The sequence below is a fragment of the Columba livia genome, chromosome 7 (genome assembly GCF_036013475.1).
Source record: "Columba livia isolate bColLiv1 breed racing homer chromosome 7, bColLiv1.pat.W.v2, whole genome shotgun sequence".
NCBI lineage: Eukaryota > Metazoa > Chordata > Aves > Columbiformes > Columbidae > Columba > Columba livia.
In genome coordinates, this window is record NC_088608.1 from 24724929 (window position 1) to 24749146 (window position 24218).

At 39.1% G+C, this 24218-nt stretch overlaps 1 protein-coding gene across 1 annotated transcript in view; it reads right to left on the reverse strand.

The window, feature by feature from the left end:
* Positions 1-24218, reverse strand: part of TTN (titin) — a 242931-nt gene that overhangs the window by 199349 nt on the left and 19364 nt on the right. The window contains exons 15-44 of the mRNA XM_065069777.1: positions 23699-23980; positions 23355-23420; positions 22599-22857; positions 22219-22279; positions 21895-22107; positions 21040-21182; positions 20173-20378; positions 19828-20058; positions 19071-19315; positions 18128-18351; positions 17828-17992; positions 17556-17724; positions 15383-17073; positions 15016-15297; positions 14475-14741; positions 14049-14321; positions 13679-13942; positions 13320-13580; positions 12779-13039; positions 12031-12294; positions 11678-11938; positions 11234-11494; positions 10529-10789; positions 10301-10442; positions 10046-10211; positions 9618-9849; positions 8779-9063; positions 8543-8668; positions 7508-7696; positions 3199-3255 (exon numbers count right to left, since the gene is read on the reverse strand). Of these exons, the coding sequence (XP_064925849.1) occupies positions 3199-3255; positions 7508-7696; positions 8543-8668; positions 8779-9063; positions 9618-9849; positions 10046-10211; positions 10301-10442; positions 10529-10789; positions 11234-11494; positions 11678-11938; positions 12031-12294; positions 12779-13039; positions 13320-13580; positions 13679-13942; positions 14049-14321; positions 14475-14741; positions 15016-15297; positions 15383-17073; positions 17556-17724; positions 17828-17992; positions 18128-18351; positions 19071-19315; positions 19828-20058; positions 20173-20378; positions 21040-21182; positions 21895-22107; positions 22219-22279; positions 22599-22857; positions 23355-23420; positions 23699-23980 (7807 nt within the window). The remainder of the gene's footprint in view (positions 1-3198; positions 3256-7507; positions 7697-8542; positions 8669-8778; positions 9064-9617; positions 9850-10045; positions 10212-10300; positions 10443-10528; positions 10790-11233; positions 11495-11677; positions 11939-12030; positions 12295-12778; positions 13040-13319; positions 13581-13678; positions 13943-14048; positions 14322-14474; positions 14742-15015; positions 15298-15382; positions 17074-17555; positions 17725-17827; positions 17993-18127; positions 18352-19070; positions 19316-19827; positions 20059-20172; positions 20379-21039; positions 21183-21894; positions 22108-22218; positions 22280-22598; positions 22858-23354; positions 23421-23698; positions 23981-24218) is intronic.

Genomic DNA, 24218 nt, shown 5'->3' on the forward strand with positions numbered 1-24218 from the left:
CGAACTGAGTTTTCTCACATTCCTCTTTTAACTGCTCACCAGGAGATGGAGACAGCCTCAGGGACCAGGGTAGGTGGGCTTCCTCTTCTGTTGAGAATGTGATCTGTTCCATTTCATCCTTCCCGAGCATGCTAGGGCCTTGGAGATCCAGGACATAGTCCATAGCAGGCAGTTCCTCAATGCCTTCATCCTTGCTGTACAACCTGGGTGGACTAGGCTCCACTGTCAGCTCAGAGGCAGTCTGCGCTGTTCCAGCCACATTCTTAACCACACAACAATACAACCCAGCATCTGTGACAGCGACCCCTTGGATGTGCAAGCGGTATGTGCCACTCTTGCCTTCCTCAAACCTCAGCCTCTCACTGGCAGAAAGGCTCTGGCCATTCACAGACCACACCACCGTTGGTGGGGGCTTCCCAGACACAGCACACTCCAACACCACTGCCTCCCCTTCATGGCAATGAATGTGTGCTGGGCCTTCTGCCACAATTTGGGGTGGCTCATTTCCCACATCAAATGAAAACTTGAACTTGTGCTTTACGGCAGGAGCAGCCGGGTCTGGAGAGGGACGTGTGAGGGTCTCCCTCATCTCTGTGTCTTGCTCTGGTGTTGGACTGGGGGCAGTGATCTTGATTTCCACAGGCAGTGACAGCAACTCTGAGTGCGTAACTGCACTTGGCAGTCCCTGCTCTGCTGCAAAGGCCAGGCTGACTTCTTCTTCTTCCTCTTCCTCCACCTTCTCCTCCTCCTCCACCCTCTCCTCTTTTTCCTCCTCCACCTTCTCTTCCTCTTCCAGCTTCTCCTCCTCTTCCTCATCCACCCTCTCTTCCTGTTCCTCTGCCACCTTTTCTTCCTCTTTCTTTTCCTCCTCTTCCTCTTTCTTCCCTTCCCCTTCCTCCTCCTCCTTCTTCATGACCACACAGGCTGGCATCCATGGCTTCACATGAAGTGCAGCTGAGGTGCTGACTGTTCCCAGTGGGTTGAAGATTACACAGGTGACGGTACCACCATGTTCTGGGAGCAGGGATGGGAAGGTCAGTGTAGAGCAGCACCCTGTGGTGTGAACGGCAGTGCCCTGGATGCGCCCCACGGGCTTGCCGTTGTTGTACCAAGTGACCGTGGGCTGTGGGCGGCCATGGAAGAGGCAGGAGAATGTGCACTTTTGCCCCTCAACAGCCTTCTGGGGCTTAACCTCCTGGACAAAGAGGGGTGGGCAAGGATCTAGGAGCCCACCTGGTGTCTGCTGTCTCTCCCCTGCAGCCCTGGGCCTGCGGTACCCTTTCACTACCTGCACTGTGAGGGGCTTTGAGCCATCCATTGTGGCAGCCACCTGAGGTGGGCTGGGCTTCCTGGGAAAGCCCTGCTGGGGCATGGACAGGAGGGATTCCTGCTTCTTTTTCAGTGCTGCCCTCTTTGCCTCCCGCAGCCGCTGCAGCTTCCAACGGATCTCCTCATCCAGGAGCTCCTCAGCATTCACCACTGTGCCACTGTGCTCCCTACCATGCACTTGCCCTGGACGATGAGGCCCCGCCAGCGGCAGCCTCTGGAAGCAGATGGTTCGTACCATGCCCTGGGCTGGGGAGTGGTCCCCAAGCAACTGCTCAGCTTCGTGCCCCTTGTCAAAGGGCGAGCCCGTGCAGCGGAGCACCACTCTCAGCCGCTCCTCCCGCCGCTGCTGCAGCAGGTGCTCCCAGCTGTCCCGCATCCACTCTGTTTTCCCTGCGAAACCCAAACGCTGCTGCTCCCTGCTGCGTGCCACCAGCAGTGAGGCAGTGGACTCAGCCGAGCCCTCACTGTTAATGGCAAACACCCTGTAGCTGCCGGCGTCATGTTCCCGCACGTCCTGCACCTCCAGGCTGGCATGGTGCATGTGCTCCTCGCTCTCTGTGCGGATCACCTTGCGACAGTCCTGGTGCACCGGCCGGTTATTGTGAAACCAGGACATGTGGGGTGCTGGGCATGCCACCAGCTTGCACTGGAAGAGTGCAGGGTCCCCCTCCAAAACAGACCTACACTTGAGGCCCTGTGTGAAGGTGGGTTTACAGTTCTGGGGGCAAGCCAGCACCGCCACGGTGCCAGGTCCCTCGAGGTTCGCCTTGCTGTGCGGCTCTGCAAGAGAAAGAGACTGGGTTACAACACACCAAACTCTGCCTGCCATATGAAAATAATGAAATAGCAATATATTGAAATAAAAAATGGGCATGCAACAGATTTCATCACACACCCAGGAAAAAAAAAGTAATTCACTCACCATATTTGTTCGAATAAACGCAACGCCTTGCTCTGTTTTAAAGATTGACACGAAAATCGTTCGTTGTCTGTTCTTTCTTCAGACTGCTGAAATTTCTTCTTGAACAAGCAAAAATGAATTTCAAAATAACACGTTCTTCTGCGTGTATGTTTTTGCTGCCTGGAAAAGCTGCGCGTCTTTGGGTGGCAAAGAAGAAACTCTTACCTGACTTGCAGACAGTAGAATAAACGCCCTTTCTGACCCTTCTGTTTGTAGATTAAATGTTCAAACAATTGAGAAAAAATATTTTGAAAGATATTAAAAAAAGTAAGTAATTAGCTAACACGAAATGAGAAGGCGTTTATTCGAACTAATACAGCCACTAACTTCACAGTGTTATGCACAGGGAAAAAGCAAGCAACATGAACCACGTATGCTATCTGCAAGCCAGGGTAAGAGATGTATAATGATGAATTAATGTATGTAAAAAAAAATGCAAGGAATCAATGGGAATGTACAGCTTTCATGTATCCTAAACAACAAATGTTTTCTGGTATACTTTATCCATCCAATAGTGTCCATTGAACTGATTAATGTTAGGTTGCTAACTTGTTTGAAAACAATGAGTAAGATTTGTGTAACTTCCTTCTGAAGTAAACTATTCCATGCATTCAAAAGGAAATTGAACAAATAAAAGCTCTGTGAACAGCTGCAAAGCATGAAGTAAAAGTTAAGAATATTGCTGCAAAATTATAAATTTGAAGTTTTAAACATATTTTAAAACTTAAATAACCTTATAATGCAGGTAACCCTTTGCATATCAAAACAAACATGCAACATGTTCCAATATGCTTTAAAGTGTGTCTTTCTTTCCCCATCAGACACTATGTGTAAGCAGATAAAAGCTTTTCACAATGTTACTAATTACTGGTACTAATTATTCAGTGTAACATCATTGGTGACGGTACCTTTCACTTCCATTTCAATCTCTTCCTCAAGCTTCTCATGAATAATTTTTTCAGGAGCTAGAATAAAAAGACAAATACTCTTAAGCTACAGTAGCTGTATGTGTCAATCAACAGTTTATGTAGTAAAAATATCAAATCTCTTGCAAATATACAGAAATTCATACGTACACACACATAAATGCATGCCAAACAATTCAAACACTTGACAAATTTTGAGAACAGAGTAATAAAATGTTTTCAAACTTGTTTGCAATGTACAGTTTCCTATAAGATCTGCTTTCTTTTTTGCAGGGTGGGGGAGTTTCTAATGTAACATGCCTTTATCATGCCTTAAATCCCTGAAGAGAACATTCAACAATCCACAGACTAATGAGATGCTTCTTGTTCTTTATCATCTCCCAGGGAATGAACGTACTGGAATGCAATGATGCTATGCACGAGGAATTGACACTTGGAAGGAACATGCAGTTGCCAACCTGTCACTCTCAGATGAGTGCTGCACTCGGCTTGTCCTGCAGGATTAACTATTCTGCACTTGTATATACCCTTCTGGTTCTGACCAACTTTGAACAATCTTAAACTGCACAGTGGACCATCATGTTTTAAGGAACACATTGCAGACTCCTCAACTATTAGCTGATTGCACAGCCAGACCACACAAGGTGTAGGCACACCCTTCATTATGCAAAAGAGTAATGCATCATCTCCTTCTTTTACAGTGGTTTCTGAAGGCAGAGTTTCAAGAAACTCTGGTGCTTTGGCATCAGTTTCAGTAATGTCTTCACATGGCACTACATCAGGATAGTAGACTCTGCTCCTTTGCTTCTCAGTTTCATATGGTCTTTGGGATGTAGATATAAATAAGCTTGAGGTTTTCTTGGAAGATTCTTGCTTAACTTCAGATTGTTTAAACTGAATATCTTTGGCTGCTTTAAAGCTTTTAGTATCTGAATCAAGGGTAACTTTTGTTACTGCTTTGGCTTGTGCTTCTTTTGCTAGGTAAGAATAAAGTTAGGAAAAGGATTAGAACAGATATTTTGCAGTAATAAAAAATATCCTTATAATATAGGGGGGGGGGGGAAGAAAACAATTAGTATTGAAAGAATGTCCAGCACTTTAGTGCTACAACAACACTATTAAATGTGAGTGCTTACACATTTAAGAGCTCTGTTCCTGCTGGGTTAATTCTATATACCAGTTAAGCCTATTGGACTTTCATGGGACCAAGACATGGTCTGTAATGCCTAATACATCTTTAAATTGAGAGCCTCAATTTAGAAAGTAGCAGCAGAAGATTATGGTAAGTGCTTTGAACAGCTCATATACTGCAGTTTCTTTCTTCACTCTTAAGAACCAAATCAATAGGGTAAATGGCTTCCTCATTATTCATCTTAGTTTTCTGCTCTTTTGAGCTCAGCAGAAATACTATCACCTGTCCAGTGCAGTGATAATACATTTTTAGGTCTTCACTAGAGGTAACACTACTAACATTTTAATATGCTGATGTGAGGAAGAAGTGGCAGGAGTCTTAGCAAAAATAAATACTTATATCTCAGGGAGAGTGAAGGGTAGAAGACAATTAATTAGTTCAGTAATACAATACTTGCACTCATTAACCCTTTTAAATAAATTGAGCTATATTGTTAACTTTGGAATTGGAACCTTGGATTTACTGGAAACAAGTTGGAGCCATAATATTTGAAAGACCAGGTATCTAGTTCAACATTGCTTATCTGACATTCTTATCTTACTTACACTTCAGCTTCAGGAATTCCCAAATTGTAAAAATTCCTTCCAACCTGTTTTGCTTTACATCTCACTGCATATCGTGAAGGATATGAGGAGAAAAAGCCTCAGACAACTGTGACTTGATAGCAAGAAGCATGAAGTTACAATGCTATATTTCCAGTACTACATGCCACTTATGAATAGAGCTTTAAATGTGGAGGAAAAAACCCAAAGTGGAGCTTTCTCAATTAAATACTGATAATAAAGGAAATATGAGTGAAGTGCAGGCAGCGATAAAGAAGTTGCAAAAGGTAAGTCATAATGTTAAAAGTCAGATAACCACCTTTGACTGTTAGTATTGCAGCAGTTGTTGTCCCTCCGTAATCATTATACACCGTACATCTGTACAGTCCTTGATCTGTCAGCTGGGCATTTAGGATTGTGAGCAGCAGGACATTTCCATTTTGTGATATCTTCAGTTTTTCAGACACTTCTATCCTTTCACCTTCATGAGTCCAAAGAAACTCAGAGAATAATTCATTTTCTAAGCCACATACAAACTGAGCAGTGTCACCACATTTCACAGTTAGGTCTCTGAGCTGCAAGAGAATCTTTGGAGGGACACCTTTCATCTCCTGAGCAGTGGCCATAGAGATCCTGGTGCTCTGAGATGTTTGGGAAAGGATTGTTGTGTGCGTGGCTTCCATTTCTTCAACTGATGTAGCCTTCATAGTCAAACTTTTTGATACACTTTCAAAAACCTGCACACCCAGTTCCTGTGATGGCTGTTGCACTGATTTAAATTCTTTTTGATAAGTTTTAATATTCTTCTTTGTGAGAGGAGCGACATGAAGTTGTGATATAGCCTGTGACCGGATAGACTCTTTTACATCTTTCCCAGAACTCTGCCTATCTAGGGCTTGCACTGTGTAATCAAGTAACAAAAATAACAACATTAGTGTCTAAAGTACTTTACTGGGCCATGTTCTGAACAAAATCAAACAGCATGGAAGATGAAAATGAGTGACCTTCATTTGAAAACTCAGCATGCCAGATGCATTATGCCATTATGCTCTTGACACAAAGATTATCCATTCACATATATGAATGACAAGTGATGCCTAAAGTAGTCATGCAGTTGATGCTTGTCTCTTTCACTAAAGTTGTCCATTTTAGTATTGGAAACTTATTATGGAATTTTTTAAGGAGGTATTTTTTGTTTTTCCCTACAGGATAGGGCAAAATACCCCAGTTGATACTATAAAGATCAGTTAATGACTTGTTTTAAAAATCTGAATACCTTCAGTAAAATTATTCCATTCTTTGTCCTATACCAAGATACAAATTTGCAAATTTCCAAATGTTACAGCTTAAACAAAAGAAATGAGAATGGCTAGGTTACGGAGGGTAGGTACTACTAACAGTAGCTAGTAAAGAAGAGGTGTAAAACAAGGAAAGATCATTAGTAACAGCATGAAAGTGTGATATACAACAAACTGCATCCCTTTGAAGTAAAAATGGGGCTTTACCTTCTGCAGTCACTGTAAGTGTAGCTGTGCAAGTTGTTTCTCCAGCACTATTTCTTGCCTTGCAAGAGTATTGGCCAGCATGCTCTAAGAAAGCATCTACTATTATCAGTATAGCTGTGCCTGTAGACTCATCAAAGTGGAAAACTAAGTCTTTTGTGGGCAACATGAGTTGTTGATTATGAAACCACTGGATTTTTGGTTTGGGCATGCCAGAGACTCTGGCTTGAAATCTGACTGACTCCCCACTGCATACCCTGCAGCTTGAAATAGGCTGGATAAAGGTGGGCCTTTGGCCAATAGATTCCTCCTTAAGTGAAACAGATGAAGAAACATGCCAATGGGACTCTGATGTAACTTCTTCAACCTTTTTAAATCCTGAAAAGAAGCATGTCAACTTTTAATTTCTTACCCTACACTATAATAAATTTTCTCTCTCATTCAAGATTGTTTTTCTAACTTACAACTTAACAGCATGAATTATTCTAATTCATCATTTATAAAATCTGTTGCAAAAAGAAAACAAAATATTTATGGTTAAATAATATCAAGGACAATATAGCATTTAAATAGCAAATTCTCCAGACAATATTTCTGTTCTAAAACTTTGGTCAATGTTTCATCAATTCATATGAATGTAAACTGTTTCTTTGCAGCTGCTCTAGTTTAACACGTTTTCGAACACTTTCAAAGTAATTCATTTTATACAAAAACTCTTATTAGATTATCCTCACAGTCAAATCAAAGAATGTGTAAGCAAAGCACTTATATCAGAAATAAGGTTTCTACCATGTTTGGTGCATGACAGACTCTAAGACTGGAGAGAATGAAAACATGAGGTGCATGGAACATTGAAAAATTGTGGAATAAGTTTTCTGTGCATGACCTGTATTTTAGAGACATAAATGTATGCTGTGGACATTGTAAATGGTAGCAATTAATTGAGTTAAAAGACAACAGGACAGACAATGACTCACATATAATTACCAGTGTGTGTTAAGATTAGTATTGGAACATGACTTAAACAAGACACCTTCTTTAATTGCACACTATACCTTCTAACTTCAAGGTAGCAGTGCTTGTCACTTGGCCTACAGAATTACTAGCCACAAAGGTATAGATTCCTTCATCCTCTGGATAAGCTTCAGCAATCTCCAGCTGGTAAGTGTCTTCAAACTGAGTCATTCTAAAAAATCGCGATGGCTTGATCTCTCTCTCTTTGCTGTACCAAGAGACTTTCAGATCTGCTCAAGCAACAGAAAGAAGAAAAAATGTGTGTTCCTATATTAGACTAGTAAGTAAACACTATTGTTGTATTTATACCTATCAGAAGTCTTAATGTCAAGTTTAAATGTGTCTTGTGTTACTTTGGTAATGTATGATCAGTGGAAAGTGGGCTATCTGTTGCTTTAAGTTTTGATTTTTGCATTGAAAATATTTGTCTGGGAAAACTGATTCTAGTGCTGCTGTATTCCTGAGTAAAAATAACTTTTCTTTTCCTCTCTTAATGTATACATTTAAAAATATTTTGCTACTACTAAAATCAGGGAAAGTGTCATTTTAAAAAAGTGACTCATGAATATTCAATTACTATTCATACTCAAAGTCATTTATTGAAGTGAAGAAAGTTAGTTTTATTTGATTTTGTGTTAGCTTGGGAAGAATTATTTTAATTGTAGAATGATATTCTATGTAACTAAAACTAGCAAACTTATTTAAGGAAAATCTACACACAAAAGGTTACTCTGTGTTTTAAAATGCCACATTTTACTCACTGACAGTTTTCCAACCTCAGCTAGCATTTGAAATGATGAGAAAATTCCAAAGACAAATTTTTTTGAAACAGACCTTATTTTTAGAAATACTTAATGTTGATGACAGTTTATAACTTCCATGCTCAACGACATCTTTGACAAATGACCTGCTTGACTGACAGTTGTCAGTGAACAACACTTTGCTCTGTGTGTGTATCAATTAACTGTACTTCCAGGGCAAGACTGATCCCAGCACATTTACTGTTTCATTTTTTCTGAGTTCAGGATGAAAAATTCTGAGAGATGAAAAGATGTACAGGATTTCTTTAAACCCACCTGTCCCTGTAACTCTGCACTGAAAACGAGCAGACTGTCCCTCAGAAGTAACAGCATCACGTAGTGGTACCATGACAGCAGGTGGATACACTGGCACTTCTAGCTCAGGAGAAACAACTTCTGGGACTAAAGGTTGAGGAAAAAAAAAAAAAAAGAAGTAATTTTTAAAGGTGAAGAGCACACACATGTTGACAATCTCATTTCATAACACATTGTTATGAGCACAGGAAACTCACTTTCTACTGAAAGAGAAGCTGAAGTTCTGGCAACTCCGTAGTCATTGTTTGCTTCACAGGTGTACACTGCTGCATCTTCAGGGAAAGTTTCAATCAGCAATAGAGTATATTCTTGTGCGTCATGAAGAAATTTGCACTTGAAACCTGGAGAAAGCTGTTGATCATCTTTGTACCAGGAAATTTTGGGCTGGGGTTTGCCTGATATCATAGCACAGAACCGGGCAGGTTTGCCAGACTCCACAGTGGTTGGCTCTAGCTCCTGAATAATCTGGGGTGGCTCTGGAGCTGCAAATTGGGACAGGAAAATGGAAGGGGAGAAAGGAAAGAGAGAAATCTCATTATTGATATTTATCAAACATTCAAAAATGTTAGCAGGGAAATTTTATTTTTAAAATATTATTTCCAGTGTTGCACGTCCATGAAAGTCTGCCCTTTTCCTTGATACAGGGGGAACGATCTAGCAACAAGTGCCTTAGCAGAATTAGCTCTGTTGACGTGTTTTCTGGTAAAATGTGTCCCAGAATTATTAGCTTGATTCCTCTGGGAAGGCATATTTGTCCATATGAACAAATCGGCCTTATTTGGACTTGAGTATGTCCTGGTCCAAATAAATACAGTGAGGAAAAGAACTGCTATAGCATTTTCATCAGCTAGCCAGCTATTTCAGTAGAGCAAGAAACATCCAGGTACATGAGGATTTTGGTAGTGTTCCGGACACAAGATTCTGTTTGGATTTTTATTTTTAACTTTGAGAGTTAGAATTCTAGAAAAGCTGTACAGAAATCAGAAAAACACAGAGTAATAAATACAGTCAAAGCATTGTTTGCAGGGACACTTACCATTCACATAGAGAACAACAGAACTCCTATTACGTCCTGCAACAAATGTATATTCTCCAGCATCAGAGTAAGTGGTTTCAAATATGGTCATTCGATGAACTCTCCTTTCCACCACGTAACTGTATCTTTCCTCATATTGGAAGTTGATCTCAATACCGTCCTTGTACCACTGTGGTTCAACATCATCTTCGTTGACTTCAAATTCAATTTCAGCTCTTTGTCTCTCAATTACCTTTGAACAAGTAGAATAAATATTAGAAAAGAAGCCTCTATTTATACACATGGTCCCACATTCCAGTTACCTAGAAGAAGGTCCTGACCTTTTTACATATTTTTGTGTTACGACTCTTGCCCATTAGCTATTGTTGGTCTTCCTTTGCATTATTCATTGAGTGACAAAGTTATGAAATATTTATTATAGGCCATACCTGAATATCTTTACGGGCACTTCTGATACGAATGTCACGACCTTCCACTATCAAATTGGCACTGGATGTGTTTCCACCTGCTACTACAGTGTACTGGCCAGCATCAGACATTCTTGTGGAAGCAATGATGAGACGATGGACATACTTCTCTCTCTGAATTTTCATCCTAAGCAAATCAGAAAAGCAAATGATCAAGTTACTTCTTGAGGGAAAATATATAACAAAAGTCAATATGGTGTAGAAGCAATAATTTACCTGTCACCAATCTGGAGTTCTTGTCCATCCTTCATCCACTGGACCTGAATGTCAGGTTCTGAAACTTCACATTCAAAAATAGCCCTCTTCTTCTCCACAACCTTGATGTCTTTAATATGCTTCCTAAATTCAATGTGACGAGCTAGGGCACAAAAAAGTAGAATGAGTACCATGACGATATTTAAGCCACTAAAAGTAACTAAATATGCAAATCAAGAGGGCAAATACCTTCCACATATAAAGTGGCTGACGAAGCTGCCTTTCCAGCAACAAAAGTGTATTCTGCAGCATCACCAAAATGCACATTCCTTATGGAGAGGGAGTGTGTGAGCTTCTTTGTTCGTATCTGGCATTTATCAGTGGATTTTATTTCTACCCCATTCTTTAGCCATTTATATGAGATACCTTCATAGTTAACAGTAACTTCAAAAGTTATTGTATCTTTCTCTTCAGCATTGATGTCTTTTAGCATGGAAGTAATAAGGATGGCTAAAAGAAAAGAAATGGACACGGTTTGGGGTTTTCTGTTCTGTTTGGTTTTATTTTAAACACATATTAACTAGATCAGAGATGGTTGAAATTCTTTAAGACAGATTCTGATTTTTGGTAATATTAAAAGGAAGGTTCTGTGTCCAGAATCAATACTACAATTAAATTTCCCAAAACTTCTGAATGACATCAGAATCCAAATTCTGTCTCCTACGGCAACTTGGCATTTAGGCATGTTGGTCTAAACAGAAGAAGCCAAGATCCGACTTTCAAGTTCACAGCTTCTAGATCTCTTTTAAAAATGTAACTGAGGCTGTCTAGGGTTATTTGAAAATAACTCTACAATAGTGCAGGTTTTCTCTGAGTGGCACCAAGTGCATGTATTAACACAAACTCTGTTATTGGTAACTGTAAAATATTCTGGTCCATTTCAGTTTTACATACGTTTTACAGTCAGAGTTGCACTGACTCTGTCATTTCCACAGACAAACGTGTATTCCGCAGAATCTTCACTGCTTGTGTTCATGATGTTGAGCTGATGGAGTTTCCCTTGGACCACTATTTTGAACTTTTCACTCATTTCAATCTCCACACCATTTTTCAGCCAGACAGCAGGCACATTGAAATGAGAAACTTCACATTGAAAAGAGGCAGTTTTGGTCTCAGGGATCTCAATATTTTTCATGGTCTTTGTGATGTGTAGGGCTGAAAGGAGTTAAAAAAAAGAAAAATACAAAAGAAAATTTTTTTTTCAAGTCAGTATGTGTGGAAGACTGCAAACAAACAAACAAACAAGGGTAACAGGCTACAAAGTGTCAGGTCACTTGTTCAATATGATGTGGTATAGCAATTAATATAATTACTTTATTAAAAACTTACAGTACTTACTTTCCACAAACAGTTTTGCTTTACACTCAATTTGACCAACAAGAGCTGTGTATTCCCCAGCATCAGCAGGAGATATGTTATGCAGCATAAGCTTGTGAACTTTCCTTTGAGAGATCATCTTGTATTTATCACTTTGTTTAAGCTCAACATTTTTGTGGAACCATCGGACTGGTACAGTATCATGGGATACACTCAGTTCAAAGGAGACAACAGCATTTTCCAAAGCAGTCACATCCTTTGGCTTTTTGATGATCTTAACAGCTTGAGGAAACAAATGAGCAAGATTCAGCAGTGTGTTTGATTTGAATCTCAAACCACACATTAAAGCACGTATTCAAACCAGATTGACTTACTCTCCACATGAAGTCTGGCATTTGCTCCTATCTTTCCAAGCTTAAAGCTGTAAACAGACTCATCAGTGATAACACAGTGTTTGATTTTCAGTGTGTGAACAGTTCCTTTCACTGAAATTTCATATTTGTCATTTGATTCAAGTTCAACACCATTTTTGATCCACAGAGCTCCTTTCACATCTGCGTGGGTCAGTTCTACACTGAAAACTGCCTCCTGTGTTTCTGTCACAGTCAAGTTCTTCAGTGTCTTCTTTATCTTAACAGCTAGGAAAAAAAAAAAAAAATTACAAAACAGAGCAAAATTAAAAATTAATAGTAAATAAAATAACCTTAATAAAACTGAATCATGGTGCTTCATTTTAAAATCTGGTATGTATGTTCTGATTTATATGGTTTCCACCAAAGCGGGATGCTCAGAAAACAAAAAGAAACATTTACTTGTGGTGTCCATGAGAAATGGGTTTTTTTTTATTTAATATGTTTACTACACAACTAGCAAAGGGTGAATTTCGATCTGATAGCCAGTGCCTTGAATAAAACGTGTTTTTATTAAAATACCATACTAAATTCCAAATCAGGCGACTCCAAAATGCAGTATGTTTGCTACCTCAGAAAGCACCTCATAATATAAAAACATTTTCGAAAAATGAAGCAAACTATGCTTGCATTTTAGGGCCTGATCGAAGACACAGTGAGTGATGTTGGACTGAGTCTTAAAGACATCAGCTAGTTATATAAAAATACCGACCTTCAACCTTCAGTTTGGCAGATGTCTTTGAGCTTGCTATTTCATAGCTATATTCGCCCATATCATCCAGTTTTGTGACAGGGATATTGAGCCTTCTCTTTGCACCATCAGATTCAGTACGGTACTGATCTGTCATAGCTAATGGTCTTCCATTTTTTAGCCACTGGCCCTCTGATTCTGGATTTGCCACCTCACATTCAAAAACTGCTGTCTGGGATTCAGCCACAGTCAGGTCACTGAGAGGCTTTGAAATGGCTCCACCTGTTGAGAAGCAAAAGCACGTGGTTTTGTTGTGTTGCTGTTCAACTTTCCCTCATACAGAAATGCAACCACATGAAAAGTTGATATTGGAATTCTTTGCCCTAATTTGCATTATGAGTTCTGTGAAAAATCGAGAACACAATGTGACCTGAACGTCACAAAAAGATGCTTCTTACTTCTATCCTAGTTATTCTCATTTATTATTTTACAAAATACAGTATGTTGAGCATAGTTTTTAAAGCACAGTGAAATAAAAATCTTGGACTTTAACCCTACTAACCTGCTACTATAAGCTTTCCAGATGTTTTCTTCTCTCCAGCATAAAATACATATTCTCCTTCATCATCTTTCATCATCTTCACCACTGTCAATTTATATATTTTGCCATGTGCTTCAATTTTATATTTAGGACCAGCCTTGATTTCTTGGCCTTTGAAATGCCAAATTACATCAATTCCTGAATGGGAGAGCTCGACCTCAAAGGATACATTCTGTGTTTCAGTGCAGGTGATGTCATGAAGACCTCTAATAATCTCAATTTCTATAAAAAGAAATGTGACAAATATATCAGTTGCTTTCACAGCTTTGTATTTAAAGAAATCATTTCACAAAGGACTGTGCATCTTAAAGGAAACCTACTTTCAACTGTGACATTGCAGCTTGTTTCAACTTTGCCAACCATCAGCTTAAAACGTCCTTCATCTGATGCGTGGGTTCTGGTAAGTACTAGCCTCTGTTTAGTGCCTTTACATACAGCTTGTACACGTTCATCAGGCTTTATCTGATGATCGTTTAGGTACCACTTAGAAGAAGACACATCAGGTGCTGAAACTTTGCATTCGAGGATAGCTTTTGTTCCTTCAACTACGTGAACATCTTTTAGAGGCACCACTATTTCCACACCTGTGAAGTTAAAAAATGTTCATTGTGAAAAAAACTATGCCTTTAAGAAGTAATCCTTAAGGATCCAAAAATCAAACACTCATTCAAAATCATGATAATGACTTACTGTACACTGTGATCTTTCCAGTGGTTGACAGTTCAAGATCGGGAACACTAAAAGAATAAGTTCCACTGTCTTCCTTTGTTGCATCTTCTATCAGCAACATGTGTGACTGTTTATCCAACACAATGTGAATACGATCACTCGATTGAATTTCATGACCATCTTTCATCCAGACACCTTCCACGTTTTCTAGGGAGACTTTAACTTCAAGTTGTACAATATCTCCCTCACAAACTTTTTGATCAGTAAGTCCTTGAAGAATAGCCATGGGACGAGCTGTGGAATGAAATGAACTTAATTAATCCTCATAGCAGACAAACAGAATATTGAATATCAAGGCAATATGGCATACAGTAATATAGCTATAATGTATGCTATAATATAGAAAATCTATAATATAGAGACAATATAAGTATTAGAAATGCTTACGTTTCATCTTCAGTTTGCAGTGAGTCCTTTTTCCATGAACAACAAAGCTATACTCTCCTTGATCATCTTTATTAACATCTCTAATAGTGAGGATTTGGCGACCACGGCGGGATGCAATCACGTATTTATGATTAGAGGCCAGTTCAACATCGCCATGATACCATTTCCCCTCCACGTCTTCTCGGGAAATCTCACATTCAAGTTCACCTGAGAAGGATTCTGGTACTTCAGCATCCTCAAGTTCTTTAATGAACTCAACCACAGCACCTACAGTCAAAAGTAATTACATTAATGAATAAGCTTGATTAGATATCCATGATGAAAAATTTCTTATTAAATGAGCCTAAGGAAATTAAAATATATACGTGGTGTAACCATTTTACGTAAATGTAGATGCAAACTTTCATACTGGATTCTGAGAACATGAAAGCAGCTGTAACACTCCTTAGTATGTTAGACATCAGTTTAAACTCTCTTATTTCTTCCTGAAGCCAATTTCACTTCAGCAGTGTTGCATGGTGCTAAGTTTCATACTGCTTACCTTCAACAGTAAGCTTTGCAGTAGTTTTGATAGATTCATCTTCTACCAGTGCACAGCTGTAGTCATCAGCATCAGACGTTTCAATTGCTAGTACAGAAAGAAAATGAGCCTTTCTGTCTGAGTGCATCCTGTATTTGTCTCCAGAATGAATCTCAATTCCATCCTTAAACCATTTCACTTTGACAAAGGGTTCTGATGTTTCACATTCAAATGTTGCCATGGAGTCTCTCTCTTTAGCAACAACATCTTGTAACTTCTGGGTGAAGTTGATTAACTGCTTGGCTGTAAAACAATATGCAATGAATCAACAGTGCACTGGTCATATAGACTTAACACACTATGATAAAAGTAAGAGAATTTAATTTACCTTGTACTAACAGGAAAGCATGGCTTGAAGTTTCACCAGCTATATTGACTGCTTTCACCATGATGCTGGCAGAATCATCAGAAGTCACATCTCTGATGACTAATTCGCAAACATTATCTTCAGGCCAGTACCAATACACACGATCAGTCCTTTCAATCTGCACACCATTTTTGAACCACTGGCACTCTGGGTCTGGTTTTCCCACCACTCTCACACGGAAGTGTGCATCTGTCCCCTGGGCTACAGTCTGGCTTTGAATTCGTTCAAATATTTTGGGAGCCTCCATGCTTGGACTAAGCTCAACCTTCTCTGGTTTGAATGCTGGAATGGTGATTTTGCCTTCAGGAGGAAGTGCCTTCTTCTCTTCCTCTGGGATCTCTTTGGTCCAGTGAAGAAGCTCTTCTTTTGTCTTTTTTAACAGTTCTTCATATGATTCATCTTTTTTGCGAGACTTAAGTTCTACAGCAGTGATGGCTTCATAATAGCCCTCTTCTGTTCTACGCTTGAATTTACTACGCAGCTCTTCAGATTCCTCTGAAAGCTTCTCATGAGTGATTCTTTCAGCCCTTTTCAGTTTCACCACTTCTTTGGTTGTTGTCTCTGCAGGTTTGTCTACCTTCTGTACCTCAAAGAGAAGTTTTCCAGGCTCTGTCACTACAGGCTCATGTTTGGGTTCAGGAGCACGACGAAGAACAGATCTGAAGTCTTCCCTCTGCTGGATCTCGAGTCTCACCTTATGTTCAATAAAGCCTTCTGGATTCTCTGCAGTGACTTTCACCTCTCCCGTGTCATATGATTTGCAGTCCACAATATCCAGGTAGTAGATTCCATCGTAACGGAGTCTAAACCTTTTGCTCTTACGGATGAGCTGCCCATTGAGGTACCAGTTGACTTTGGGCAAAGGATAGCCAGTCACACGGCAGCGGAATCGTGCTGTTTCACCTTCCAGAACTCTTGCAGGTTCTGGAACCAAAACAAGTTCTGGTTTTTGTTTTTCCTTTTGGTCCAGTGCAACTGCAGGAAGAGCACCCTCATGGGCCATTCTTTCTAACTCTTCAATTCGCTGCAGCCCTCTTCTGCCTTCTGGCAACTGGGATTCTTCCACAAGGCTTTTCTCATCCTTCACAATCAGAGTAGCAGATGTATGGTCTGTACCGTATTTGTTAGTTGCCCTGCAAGTGATCACTCCACTATCTCTGGAATAGGCTACTCCGTAGTCAAGGCTACAGTACCCAAACTCATTGATCATGCGGAGTCTGTTAGCTGCTTCCAAGGGTTTGCCATCATGCAACCACTCCACCACCATGGTTGGGTCACCAATTGGTGTAAGCCTGCACTCAAAGTGAGCTGGTCCAAATTGCTTGAGCCTTAAAGATGTAAGCTTCTTCTTAAAAAACGGTTTCTGTTGCTTTTCTTTGTCATAGAGATCTCCTTCTTCCCATTGCTCTTGGCCATAACGCAAATGGAGAGGTTCTAACTCTGGTGCTGCAATCTCCTTGGCTTTGTAAGTTCCTTTTGGAATTATTAATCTCCTTTCTGGTTCAGGTTCTGCATGTTCAACTTCAACATTTACTTTGCACCGAGTAGTGTCCCGCCCAGCTTTATTGATAGCAGTAGCAGTATACCATGCAGCATCTTGCCTGGCAGTAGATTCAATTTTAAGGGCAGCTGCCCCTTTGGTTCCCTCAATCCTGAAATATTAAAACAATTGTTTAAAACTTTTTTGTACTTCTCCAAAATTTGGTCAAAGCCTCCAAAGGCAAATCTCTGGAGCAATTAGACATGTTGTGTATGTTTATTCATGTTTATGAGTGCAGTGCCTAAGAATCAAACAGGTAAGGATAATAAAAAGAAGTCCTGAATTCAACAGCAGTTTTGCCCACTGAGGACTTAAAAATCAGAGACAGATACAGGTTCCCTAAACCTCTGCTCTAAAAGCATTGGCTTTGCAGAATACAAAATACACCAATACACAAGCTGGACAAATGGAGTGAGTCCTACAAGATATTTTAGATCTCTTAGCCTTACTGCAATGCAAAAGCTGTTAGTAGCTTCAGTAGCCATTGGACTAAGAACTTCTATGGAAGCAAGGGTATTCAGCACACTGTAGGAGACACTTTGCAGGATGGTGATTGTTAGCTCCTTACTATTTAAACAAAATAAAAATGCTTACTTTATTTGGGGGTATTTATGAGGTACAATGATGTCACTGTTCTTCAGCCACACAATGTCAGGATTAGGGTTACCAGTAGCTTTCACTGCCATCTTCAGTTTAGAGCCCTCCTTTACGCTAACATTCTTCAGCCTTTCCACAAAGTGTGGTCTGACTAGGTCTTCCTTAGCTGAAAGAGCAAGGGTAAGTTATAACAAGAGGAAATTACATAACCATGTTTTTTACTAAGAAATACACTTCAGCCTCCTAAAACTAGCACACACAGCAGTTACCTTCCACAGTCAGTGTCATTGAGACTGATGCTTTGCCTGCTCTATTCTGAGCAATTACAGCCCATTCGCCAGAGTCATCAGGCATAGCAGGAACAATGATCAATGACTGGGTGCCATCTTCTTTAATCACTATTTTATGAGTGTAGTCATTAACCACTTGCTGACCTGCAGATATATATGGGAAAAAAAAAAAAAAAAAAGAGAGAGAAGTTGCACTCAAAACAGCATCTCAACAAGATGTAAAATGTACGTAAGATTTTTTTTTTAAGATTATTCTTTGATTAAATGAGACTGATGTACCATTATGGAACCAGTATGTCTCTGGCATAGGTCTGCCAACAACTTTTAAGTCAAATCTTGCTGTCTGCCCCTGTGAACATTTAAACGATGTAGGTTTCAGCACAAAAACTGGCTTATATAGTCTCTCCAGTTGTCCTTCATCAGTTTCATCTAATCTGCGGGCAGGAGAACGAGAAGGAGAACTGCGAGCAGGAGATCGGCTTGGAGAACGTGGAGAAATAGACCTGGAAGGAAAAGACAAGGTATGTGTGTAAAACAATATCACATAGCATTGGGCAGGCATGACAAACAGAGTTCAACTTTTGCCTTTAGCATAATTTATTTTAAAGAGGTTAACCAATTTTTCTATGCGAGAAATTATGACAAAAATAATTTTTATTTGTAGTCAATTTTCTTCAAGTTTTTAACAGCAATTTGTGTAGCTGAATAGTGTTAGAACATACCACAGTCAGGGAAATTTCTGAGTTTTTGATACTGTACAGATATGGATGCAATCCTGTGTATGTTTGCGCATGTGTGTGTATGTATACCGAGACAACACAGTACATGACAACAGTGGATTTTTTTCTGTCGTAGAAATACAGCTATTTCAAGGGTGGCAGTAAGAGTTACACACAGTACTAAAACCTCAAGTGCAGAAGATTTTTTTTTTTCAAAACCAAGTACTTTAAGAAATATATAAGGTTGCTGAGGTTGTAAATCTGATACTGCAGCTGGATATGCTATGTGAATGCTGGTTTTCTGAAAACTGCACTGCTCATTAAGAAGGCTAATCAGACAAAGATTTGGCACATAAATCAATATAAACCATCAAAACAGCATTTAGAACTTCTCCAGAGGTATGTAAACTCCAATAACTTAAGCTGTTTAGCTGCTGTGTAATGAGTTTTTGGACTGGAGCAGACTTAAGTCTCAAGAAATTTATATGTTACTGAGTACCTACCTGTATCTTCTCATAACTTCTGGTCCTGGCATATAACCTGGAGTTGCTGTGGGTGCAACTGGCTCAACATACAGTTTTGCTGAGCAAATGGCATTTCCTTTCATATTACTGGCAAAGACAGTATAAATTCCTTCATCTTCAGGTAAAACAACAGGCAAACGCAGACTGGCACTGCCATCTTGCAGAACTTCAATGTGGTAGTGCTCTCCATGCCTTATGCGCTTACCATCTTTGTACCATGCAATCTGCATGGAAAGAAACAGTAGAATGCTATGTGAGTTCTTCTAAAAACAACGATCCAATAACAACGCATGCATACAACATATTACAGCTTCCTATTTTTCAGCTGATGAATTGTCACAGCCCATATATGTGCTAATATTAACATTTTTACTTCACACAAATAAGACTAAAGTAACATGCTTTCACAGCAGCCCGAAACACAAGTTTTGGAGCTAGAAACAAACGTAAAGCCCCTGTTGACAAAGAGCAAAGTGATCTAGACTGGACTTGCTACTGTGTACCCACTTGTGTGGGTTAACTCGGGGATACTCAGTAGACCAATTTAACTGGTAAATCTGGCTTAGCTCTGAATGGGCTAACCAACCTGACACTATTCTATTAAGGGACAAAATGAAAATTCAAAATATCAACATGAAAGACTGGGATATGTCTGACAATGAGATGTTAAGGGATTTTTCAAGTAGAGCAGCGGATAGTTTTTGAAATAGATTGATGTCATATAGGTTTGGGGTACCTTTGGCAATGGATATCCAGTTGTCTTGCAATGGAAAGTAACTCCTGTCCCTTCAAAGGTTCTGTAGTTCTTTAATCTTAAATCAAATCCTGCTTCTATAGCTTCAGATTCAGAAATATCAACCATCATCACCTCTCCATCTTCTTCAAGAAGTTCATCTAAGGTGGTCTTAATAATTCTGAGTTCAATTTCCTTGATAAGTCTTTCTTCGAAAGAAGAAATATGAAATTCCTATACAGAAAAGCAAAACCATTAGTTCTATGTGCCAGATGTGTACCTTCTGAAAAAGTGATTTGTACTGGTAAAATGTCAATATACAAAATTAGTATGGAGTGGCAGACATACCTCATCTTCTACGAAAGTTCTGACCATCACTGTATCTTTTGCCATTTTCTTCCTAATTAGGGCTTGTTCTTTTTCATATTCTTTTTCAAAGTCACCATATGAAATAGCTGGGGCTCCCTCAGCCACTTTAGGTTCCTGTACATATGCAGTCACCTGAGTTTGGTACATCATTTCTTGTTGCGATTTTATGTAGGCTTCATAATCAGCTAAGAATTAAGAACACATTAATTTTGATAAGCTTTCATGATTTTCCATGGACTGAATAGAGAAAACAAGGTTTTTTACTGTTTTTTACTGGTTTTGGTGATTCAAGCATAATTTCTGTCTGTTTAGCCAATAAAATACAAACAGCAACAAAATCCAAAGACTGATGCCCTGAGATGAGCCTTACAAACAGGTAAAAGGTTTTCTGTGCTATTTAAGGGTTCTAGTTCTCAAAGTGAAAGCACTTGTGGAGACTATTTTACAATTTATTCACAGCAGGTGTGTCTCCTGCAAACTTTCATGCATTTTCACCAGGACAAAAGAAAAAAATATAAAGTTAGCTTCTTTCTCTCTAATAGGACAACCTGCTAATTGACTAAGCTCCTTTCACCACATCACTCTCTGGACGTCTTATGTTATATAGACCGTTATGGATGTCAAAAGAAGAACATACCTATAGCTATTAATCCTAGCAAGGAATATAAGTCCTTCAAAAACCTGATGTCAAATACTCTGTCTAGCAGAAACAGAGCTATCAGATCTCCCTTTATGTTTCCTGAATTGACCAAACTAAGCTGCAAAGAATTTGCAATAACTTTTTTTTTCCCTTTTAAAAGTTAATTTTAAGAAATATTTTTCCCATTTCTTTAAACTACAATGTACCTTCTTCTAGTAAGGAGACCGTTGCAGAAGCTTCTCCATATTTATTTCGAACAATAATAGTGTATTCTCCGGCATCATCGGCAAAAGTCATGGAAATTTCAAGTTTGCATTCCCCGGTTTCTCTTTTGTAACTCACTTTGTATCTGTAGAAAACATAATAGTACAATTACTCTATAATTCCAACAAACAGACTTTTTAGTGAATTTCCTTGTAGTTATACAATTAATCAGAATAATTCCTAACTTGTACAAGACAAAAAAAAAAAAGAGAAACTTTTGCAAGCAACTCTCACTCCATGAATCATCAGAACAGCATAGGGAAAGTAACCAGGCTGAAACTAGAGTAGTTTCTAGAAACTCTGTTGTCACTAAAAGAAATGGGATGCAAACAGCATTACTGGAATACCAGAGATCTGCCTACCAGACACAATAAAATGGTACATGCTGTGTGCACAGTTTGTCCTAAAAAGGTCATTATAGCATGATATATTAAAAAAATTATGCAAATGCTTTGTTTCTCTGCTAGAAAGTGTGTTGCTTTTTACAGACATTCGCATAGACAGAATGCAAACATTGCACAGACAGAATAAAACAAACACAAAACCTTGTCCTGATTTGTTTTTAAGGATATGTAGCATTTCTCATTTTATGATCTTTCAAATATTTATATTTTAAACATCATCAGCCTTCTAAAGTCTCACATTAAGACATGATTCTATTTTTCCATTTCAAAAATAAAATTTCACAGAAATTGGTGACACTATTTGGCTCAGTGTCAGGGATTCAAAATTATGGCTCTGTCAAATATTCTTAAAAACTATGTTTAAATAGTTTCTGTGTATTGTATTCAAAGTACCTGTAGCCAGTCGTTAGAGGAACTCCACCTTTTTTCCAGTAGACATGTGGCTTTGGGTTGCCCCCTACTTGGCATTCAAAAATAATGCTCCCACCTTCAATTAATTTATGTACCATAGGTTTTCTTATGAAGAAAGGAGGTACGGGTTCTCCTGATACTTCCTCTGCTGCAGTAGAGACATCTTCCATTACAACGTCCTTTGTCTCCACATAGCTGAAATAAGAGTCCAGTGCAGGTAAGTGAGCTGGTGCCTGAACTGCTCATAAACAGAGTGCAAGAAACACTAATGACCACAGTAAGAGCAGTCTAAGAAAGCAAATTTACCGTTTCTCTTCTGCAAAAACCTTCTCAGAAATGGTTTCTCGAGTCTCAATTTCTTCTGAAACTGCAAGGCAAATATGACATAGTAAATTTTAAAATACCTTAGTAGGGCTTAAGCAGTGAGTTTAGTTGATGCAAAGAGGGAGAAGGTTAAGTAGTTAGTTGTCTCAGAGAGCCAGGTACTTCCACTGAGGAAGCAAGTTAAGAGACTACATCAGCCTGTAATTGCTCTTTTACTCATATTCTTACATCCCTGTTACCTAACAGCCCTGGAATACAATTCAAGACATATACTCAGGAGTTGACAAAATGCCTAAGTTACATTACAAGTAATATGCAGTTAATAAAATTATAATCTTCCTACAGTGATAAACAGCACTTACCTTTCACGTGTAAGTGGCAAGATGTGCTGACACTGCCAGCTTCATTGGTAGCAGTGCAGGTAAATCTTCCACTGTCTTCTGCAAAGGCTTCACGAATCACAAGGCGAGCAAGCCCTGCTTTGAAAGTGATCTGGAAGTCCATTGAACTCTCGATCTTGTAGTCTTCCCTGTACCACATCACAGTGGGCTCAGGATGACCAGAGATATAGCACTCCAGAGTGACAGACTCGCCTTCAGTCACAGTCTTATTTTTGAGGCCCTGTATGACAAAAAGCATCAGTCAGTAACTACTTTCCCCACTGAACAGACATTTAAATAACAAAAACCTGTTTGAATGGAAAATTTTATGTTTACTTCAAAACAGTGTTGTGTTCAGCAGTGTATTCAGAAAAAAAAAAAAAAAAGAGGTGTTTTCTAAAGGGAAGTATTTGAAACTGGATTCAGGATCTCTGAACAATACTGTTATTAAAAAAGAAAATGCGAAGGTAGGTTGATGTTTATGCAGTTCATTATGAGAAATTGCTTTACTGCAGCAAAGGTCAACCTACTATGTGATAGGATTGTGAATAATCACCCCATAGCAGATACTCACAATAGCTTGTACAGAGATATATCATATGGCTAAGTCTAATACAGATTCTAAAAAAAAATAAATAAAGCCAAACTTTCAAGGTCAGGTTTTCAAAGATAAAAGTTAGAATACAAAACAGGTAAAAACATAGTGCAACTCCCCTAATCTATGTACAAAGTACTTACTGAGACTAAGGTAGGTGGCGTAGCAGGGATTTCTGCAGGCACAGGAACTTTGGCAGTTTCTGTCACCTAGATTGTTTAAATGACAGTTAGTAAGCACCTAACAAAGCCAAGGACATAAACAGCAGAATTTAGATAAGATAATAAATTAGGTAAAGTGAACTCTTTGCTTATCATAGGTAAATATTAGGTCCTTAGAAGGATTTGTGTAAAACAACAAAGATAGAAGTCAGCAGAATGCTGTAAAAGTGCAAAGTTGCAATGAGGAAACAGCTGACAAGTGAAGCTATGCTACGTTTGTAAGATGAACATCAGTCAAAGTGATAGAAATGTGCTCAATAACATACCTTTGCTTCCACTTCTTTCTTAAACACCACATGTTCTTTCCGCACTGCTTCACCTTTAATGCTTACACCTGTCTCTGCTTTAGTCTCAACATCATAGTGACTTTTATAGGTTTCAGCAGCCTCTCCAAAGGGAAACTGTGGAGGGGCAACTGGCTCTGCTTTTATCCTGACTTCATGTGGCTTTAGCTGAGGTGGTTTCACGGGCTTGGTGATCTTTTGTGCAGCAGAAGTAGCTGATAATTCTTTTTCCAGAGTAGCCATGGCAGAGCCGGCTATTGAAACCTAGGGAACAGAAAAGGAAGAGTTACAGCTTTGTTGTTCTCTTGTTTTCAGAGGAGACAGAACATTTCTTGAGCAGATTGCATATGTGCCAGTTGCTTCCAAAGCTATATATACAAAAATGGCAGTAGTAGAATACCAGAGATATAATAACTTAATATTATTTTTGATGTTGCTAACATTAGATTTTTTTTACTTTAGAATTTGATCTTTAAGTGATCAAGAAGCTCTTAAGTTCAAC